The sequence below is a fragment of the Pestalotiopsis fici genome, assembly GCF_000516985.1.
Source record: "Pestalotiopsis fici W106-1 unplaced genomic scaffold PFICI_Scf_1, whole genome shotgun sequence".
In the NCBI taxonomy this organism is placed as follows: Eukaryota; Fungi; Ascomycota; class Sordariomycetes; order Amphisphaeriales; family Sporocadaceae; genus Pestalotiopsis; species Pestalotiopsis fici.
In genome coordinates this window covers 7,062,400-7,069,536 of record NW_006917091.1, presented here as the reverse complement: position 1 = coordinate 7,069,536, position 7,137 = coordinate 7,062,400, and the positions used below count along the sequence as shown (strand labels likewise).

Below are 7,137 nucleotides of genomic sequence, written 5' to 3'. Positions count from 1 at the left end.
TTTTACTTTTTAAAATAAATAAATAAAATATTCGAAAGCTGCCGGGCCTAAATATCCCATTTTATAATATTATCGTATAGCTTTTTTAATTAATAATAGCCTTTTTATTTATATTATATATTTTTTCCGGTAAATAATAAATAACGCTAAAAATAATTCGTAAAATTTATATTCGAAAACGTATTATCCGTATTAATTTTAGAATATGCTAATTAAAAAATTTTTTTTTTGCGTAATATTATAAGGTTATTTTTATTATCCTAATAATATTTTCGTTTTCGTAATTAACGGAGTAATACTAATATAATTAATAATTTAAAATAATAAATTATATTATTTAATAATAATACTTTAAATCCGAGCTATATAATTATTATACCGTACCCGTAAATAAATAATTTCCGGTCGCTTAACTAAATAAAATTATAATTAAAAGCTTATTTATAATTAATAAGCTTTATTTTTATATTTATAATTAAAATTATTATCGCTAAATCTAAAATAACTAAATAGCGCAAAAAATAATTTTTTATAAATATTATAAAATTGCTTTATATATTTATTACTAATCGTCCGTCCTATTAATTTATATTAATCGGAAGCGATTTTTTTTTTAGTTATTCGTAATATATTAATTTAGCTAATTTTAATCCTTTTTATATTATAAACCTGCTTTTATAAATTAAAGTCTTTTTTAAAAGCTTTATTTATTCGTGCTTATATTTTATTTTTAAGGACGAAATTTAAATAAGCTTTTTTTGAAAATACGTAAAAATATAAATTAAAAGCGTAAAAAAAATAGCAAATAAAGTATTTAATATCCTTTTGCCTTTTATTATAAATAATTTATTTTTTTTTTTACGTAAATTAGCCGCATTTAATCGGGAAAGCATTTAATTTTTAATAAGGTAAGCGTTTTTATTTTATCCGTTTTAAGGCTATTTATTAGCTTTATTAACGTAAATTGCGAAAGCGTTTTTTTTAATTTTTAGCCTAATCGGCTATTAAATATTTAAGCTTTTACGGAAATTATTATTTATTACCCGATATTCTAAATTTTTATTTAAAATATTTTATTTTTTATAAATTTAATAAAAGGCAGCTTATTATAATATAATTAAAATAACGGTATTTAAAAAATTTATAGCCTAAACTGAATTATTTTATATTTTAATTATTTATTTTGCTTAGGCTTTCGTTATAATTATTTCTTATTTATTAACCTAATTTATAGCTTTTTTTAATATTTTTAAAAGCTTAAAAGCTTCGAAATACTATTTTTTTATTTTTTTTTTATTATTTAAAGCTAATTTACTATAGCGAGCCCTAAAATTTTCGTATTATTTATATAAAGGCTCGTTAATTAAATAATACGTAAAAAAAAAATTTAAAAAAATCGTAATAATTATTTATTTCGTAATTTTTTTAATCGCTATATATTGCTTAGTATATATAATTTTCTTTATTTTATAATAATTATAATCGAGGTTAAACGACTTTTAACCTTTTTCGGTAAAATCCGTTATCGTCCATTCCCTATTTTCTTTATTTTAAATATTCGGATCGTCGCTTTCGTTTATAGCTTTAAAAATCGCTACCGCGATTTTTATATATTTAATCTTTTTAATATCCGGTTCGACTAAAATTCTAATTAAAATCGTCTTATTTTTAAAATAATTAATTAATCCGGTAATTTATACCTAGATTTAAAACGCATATTCCTAATTATTCTAATCGGAAGTTATTTTTAACGATGCCGTTAAGCCGATTCCGGCTTCTTTCGTAGTTATTATTTTCGTAGCTTTAGCAAAGGCACTAAAACTTTTAATTATTAATTAAAATAATACTTTCCTATTAAAGTTTAAATTAATCTAATATTAATATTAATTATATAATATATTAATCTATATTTTACGCTTTTTAGTTTTAATAAAGTATACGCTTATTTAGGTAGCCCCGGCTAATCCCTAAAAGGTCCCGTATATTTATCTAAACACTATAATATTAATCCGTATGCTTAAGCACACGCTAGTGTATAGGAACCATAGTCCACCATCTGACACTAGTGTTCAACTCGGTCCAAGCTGCGAATGGTAATACAGCTTCCCACCCACCGAGCTTACACTCACTTTGGCTGCCTAGTATAGCAAATAAACTTACACGTTGGCAGACATTTATCAAAACGACAATGTGCTCAAGTCAAAATGCTACCAGGATGGCAACATGGACCCGTCGACCACAAATGTCTTCAATACCATCAACCCACAGGTCCATCGCCTCAAGCGCCGACTGGTCAGTCAGCTGCTCACGCCAACATCAATACGCAGCCTTGAACCCATCATCACGGAACAGATCGACCTCTTTGTGAAGCAGCTCTCAACAACATCTACCACAAAGACGGGTGCAGAGTCTGCCGTGAACATGTCCCGGCGTTGCAAATACTTGGGGCTCGATATTGCCGCCCTGCTTGCGTTTGGATACAATTTGAGACTCCAGACCGAGGAAGAACATCGGTACCTCCCGCGCGCTATAGCACGAGGCAGTTGGATCATCAACTGTGAGCACAACTAGCAGTCCTTTATTGCTGACAGAACTCACTGAGTTTGTGCTCTTGTTTAGTGTACATGCAATTAAGATTTTTGAAAACCATCAAATTCGGCATCCCAATCTACGTTCCAGCTATCATCAAGGGCGAAGCGTTTCTTCCAACCCTGAGGAAGATGATCAAGGCTAGATTGGCCGAGGACAGGTATGCACGCGTCGACTTGTACTCGCACCTCGCGGATGCCCTCCAGGCTTCCGGGGACGAGAAGATCACCCTGAGCGAGCTGTGGGCTGAGGCCATCTTCTTCCTCCCTGCCGCTGGGGACACGAGTTCTACTGCGCTCAGCTCCCTCTTCTTCTACTTGGCGCGGAACCCAGAGTGCCAAAAGACAGTGGCCAAGGAGATTCGATCCACCTTTACGGCTGGCGACGATATCAAGAGCGGGCAAAAACTCGCGAACTGCCAATACCTGCACGCGTGCATCAACGAGGCGCTGAGGCTGTCGCCACCCGTCGCCGGGACGGTGTGGAGGGAGCAGTCGCTCGAGAGTGCCAAAGAGCTCTTGATCATTGACGGGCGCGTCATTCCCCAGGGCACGCAGGTTGGAGTCAACATTTACTCCATCCACCACAACCCCGACTACTTCCCCGAGCCTTTTGCCTACAAGCCCGAGCGGTGGCTCCCGTCATCATCGACCGAGTCCTCGGAAAAGGCGAGCAACACGGCCGCCTTTATGCCCTTTGGTGCCGGCTCCCGCGCGTGCGCTGGCAAACCGCTCGCCTATCTGGAAGTTGGCATGGCCCTGGCAAAGACTCTGTGGTACTTTGACTTTGACTTTGCCCAAAGTGTAGACACGTCGGGTTCAAACCATGATACGGAATTCAGGCTCAAGGATGTGTTTACTTCCGACCATGATGGGCCGTTCCTTCAGTTTACACCCCGCGGCGATTTCTACAAGGAGCTCTAGACAATATAGGTAGTTGATAATCAGGAAAACAGATGAATAGCATCGTGGTCATGAAAAGAAACCACCCCGCTGACTAGGTATTCGTTCGAGCATTATTGGTGAATGGATTTGTGTCTGGTCCTTGCCTGGATACGTATTCTGCGTCAGGGCATTCAGAATGTCATTCTCTGTCAGATATAGTACGACCACCACGGGCGGTGTGAATAATTTCGAGGTCCTTTCTTCATATTATTTTATATATTAGAGGATTTAAACTAGTCTTAGTCAGTCGGTCCCCTCAAAATCCCCATCGCTTACCGCCAGCGTCCCTGGCCGCGTCGCTTTCAATAACAGCCGCGGTGCGGACCTGGCCCAACGTCGGGCTGCGAAGAGGATCAACCGAGTGCATGACAAACATGTCATTGTAATGTGTTCCACCCAAGGAGCGGTTGCTCTCGGACCGCTTGAGATTGAGCTCGAGCTCGCTGCCACTGCCCCTGGAGCCGTGATAATTGTGCTGTTGATGTTGGTGGTGTTGCAAGTAGGAGTGATAATAATCCCTGTCGCTGCCTCCCACTGCTGCTGCCGATTCCGCCACGGCCGCTTCTTCCTCCAAGCGGCGGTCCTCGCGCGTGATTTTGATTTCTTGGGTGATGAAGATGGTGCCCCAGCGGGCCTCGAGCACCGGCCAGAAGATGGGAATCGAGGCGCAAATGGCGGCGCAGTCCACCTCGAGGACGGCCAGGATGATGCTGATGGGGCCGTACCAGGTCGGGTCGTGTGTTGGCCAGGTCGCGGCCTGGTGGTCGATGATAGTGGCGAGACGCCAGATGGCTAGCATAATGACTCTGTTCGGGTGATGTCGGTTAGTATTGCACTTTCTTGTTCTGTATGAGGCAAGAGAGAAGACGAAGGGAAGAAATGAGAAAGCTTGGAAAGGGGAAACTGAGAGACCGCTTACAATGAACCCATGATGAGCAAACCTAGGATCCGTAGTTTCTGCTTCAGTGTTGACCCCTCTCTGACAAGTAGCGGCAGTGGAATGAGGAGGACAATAAAGTCCAAGATCATGTTAATGGCCGTATGGCTCTCGTAGGTGCCGACAAACTGAGTAGGAATGGGCGAGCCGTAGCCGTAGCACTTGCCATTACCCGTCCAAAAACCGGTCACGGGGAAGCACGGAACCCAAGCAATGAAGGAGTAGGCGACTCCCCAGATTGCGGTGAAAATGATGACGGCAAAGGTGAGGCGCCACATGATGTGCCCACGACCATAAACGCGCAGATACTGGAGGAGCAGGGCTTCCTTGATAAAGGCCGTTGCCGTACAGTAGGACGCGTTGCAGACATAGAAAACTTGGAGGTATGCTACCATCTGCTCGGGCGTGAGGGACGAAAAGTGTTGGCCAAGTCCATAGCGATCCGCGGCCAGCAGAACGCAGATACTCCCAATGGTTGTAAAGAGCTGCATCAGTAGGTTAGAATGAATAATCCTCAAGGTGTGATTGTTCATCAGTACTTACAGCATAGAACATAACACATAGATCATCCCACCCGGGGTCTCGTACAATTTTGGCACGAACGTAGAGACGTCCAAGTACGCAAAACCATGATGTTATCTTTAAAAACTAGTCAGACGACGTGGTTGTGCTTCGGACAGAAATGAATTTTATGCTTGGGAAGCATTGCGTACCAGGAATGTAATAATGACACCAAGAATTACGGACCGCCTATTCGACCATGGCTCTGCTTCACCAAGGTTGCTCATCGAGAAAGATGAGTCCAACGCCATGGTGGCCAGAAAGTAGTTCTGGTCGTTATACCAAGAGCCGGCTCGGTTTTTTTTTTTTCTATTGACGAAACGAAAGAAACTTGTGCCGTCCTAACAAGGACAGTGGTTTCGATATATCATAACTGTCCAAGGTGTCTTGGACCAGTTCAACGAGTGCCGGTGCTCCGTTTCGGGTTTTTGCTTTCTGGGAGGGCCCATGGCTGTCTTTATGAAAAGAGAGGGAAAATACTCCCGAAATTCCCAACCAACGTTCGCGCCGGCCGACCCGTTGTGCCCCCAGCCCGGAGCCCTGTTCAAATGTAAGACAGGAACGAACATGGAATCTCGCGTGGCCGTGACTCGGCTTGCACACTGACGGTGACATGCGAGGATTGGAAACAAATGCTTGCAGCCGCATGCAACCTCGTAGCCATCCTGACGAACCCGTTTTGGGCAGTCAGCGTGCGCATCAGTGACAGCGGCCAGGGCGCAACACTGATCATGGGCAGGGGTCCAAGTGAGGGGGGCCATTCCTATTGAGGCGACCAGGGCAGTATGGGTCCCATGGGTATCGTTCGCTAGACGAACAAGATAGACAAGAACAATCGGACGCTTTGGCCTCAAGCCGGGCGGATAAAGTGAGACACAGACCGCGAGTATATGATATTACTCAGTCTACATGATTACAATATTGAATTCTCTAGTTTGAAAAAGAAGAGAGACACATGCTGGAGGTCTGATCTCAACCAATCGCTTTACCCCATATATTTCCTATATCGTTTGCGGATGTTCAAGGGATGTACTTTCTTATTCCATGTCATGATAGGCCGTGTAACCATCGCTTTGCTGTGATAACGAAGAGTCGTACGAACACATACCTAAGCAGATAGAGAGCACGGATACACAATATACTGACCACACTCATCAGTCGTGGCAGTGGGAGATTAGGAGCAAATGAATCACCTTTGGGTATCAAGGTCGACAAACGAGATAAATACGTGGCTGCAATCGCAGAAAGATGGATCTGCTTCCACAGTGTAATATGCACGCACCTCAATCTCGACATTTGGGCTTGCTTATTACTGCAGCTGCTTATGTACGCTCATTGATTGCTCACTTGGGCACACTCGCGCTCTGCATGCCATCTTTGCAACGCGGATATAACTTCTCTTCCCTTGTTCCAGCTCAGCTCAATGATCTCCAACGAAAGATCAGCGATCCAGGCATGTCTGTGCCTTGATGAAACAGAATTATATAGTACTACTTACATAACATGTTGGCTTACTATGCACAATGAAAAGTGCCGAGAGTATTCTGTGGTGTAGTGGGATTTTTAGGGTGGTATCGGGCGGAGATCACCGTTCCACTAAAAGGCCCCCCGGGTTCGTTTCCCAGTCGTTCCTTGATATCAATCCTCCGGGTATTCCCAACATTAGCTTTGGCCAGCCTGCCAGCAAGCCCAGGGCCAAGAGGGCCATATACCGAGTCCACCCAAGACGTGTTTGATCGACTGAACTACCTAGACTAGGTTATGTATTTAGCTTCTTGCGAAGATGCTACTATGCATAGTACTGTGCCTATTTCGTACTACTAATATATGGGACCATGTCACCATGGTTCAGGTTCCTGGTTCCAAATCTGCCCTGGTCACTGGAACTGATCCATAACATCATACACGGCTCCAGAGCTTCTCACTTTAGGTTGCGCCCGTCGTCACATACACCCTGTACCGCCAAGCCCTGCAAATAGCCCACGTCAAAACGAAAACGGCATCCACTTTATCACTTTGGCAGTTCCAGTGTTTGGTGTTTGGCTCGAGTCGTTTGCCGTCACATCCAGTCGCCACAAATTCTGTCACACAACTCACAGGCAGCAA

The 7,137-nt window shown here is 42.3% G+C and overlaps 3 protein-coding genes across 3 annotated transcripts; 1 reads left to right on the top strand and 2 right to left on the bottom strand.

Annotated features, from left to right (window-relative positions):
- Positions 1-2,223: 2,223 nt before the first annotated feature.
- Positions 2,224-3,512, top strand: PFICI_02058 (uncharacterized protein; the record flags this gene model as incomplete). Its single annotated transcript, XM_007830639.1, has 2 exons — positions 2,224-2,557; positions 2,620-3,512. The coding sequence occupies 2 exons, from the start codon at positions 2,224-2,226 to the stop codon at positions 3,510-3,512; spliced, it is 1,227 nt and encodes a 408-aa protein (XP_007828830.1).
- Positions 3,513-3,789: 277 nt separating this feature from the next.
- Positions 3,790-4,332, bottom strand: PFICI_02057 (uncharacterized protein; the record flags this gene model as incomplete). The annotated part of the gene is made up of 2 exons (XM_007830638.1): positions 3,790-3,874; positions 3,908-4,332. The coding sequence occupies 2 exons, from the start codon at positions 4,330-4,332 to the stop codon at positions 3,790-3,792; spliced, it is 510 nt and encodes a 169-aa protein (XP_007828829.1).
- Positions 4,333-4,448: 116 nt separating this feature from the next.
- Positions 4,449-5,282, bottom strand: PFICI_02056 (uncharacterized protein; the record flags this gene model as incomplete). Its single annotated transcript, XM_007830637.1, has 3 exons — positions 4,449-4,955; positions 5,014-5,109; positions 5,184-5,282. 3 exons carry the CDS (start codon positions 5,280-5,282, stop codon positions 4,449-4,451), a joined length of 702 nt encoding a protein of 233 aa, XP_007828828.1.
- Positions 5,283-7,137: the final 1,855 nt, after the last annotated feature.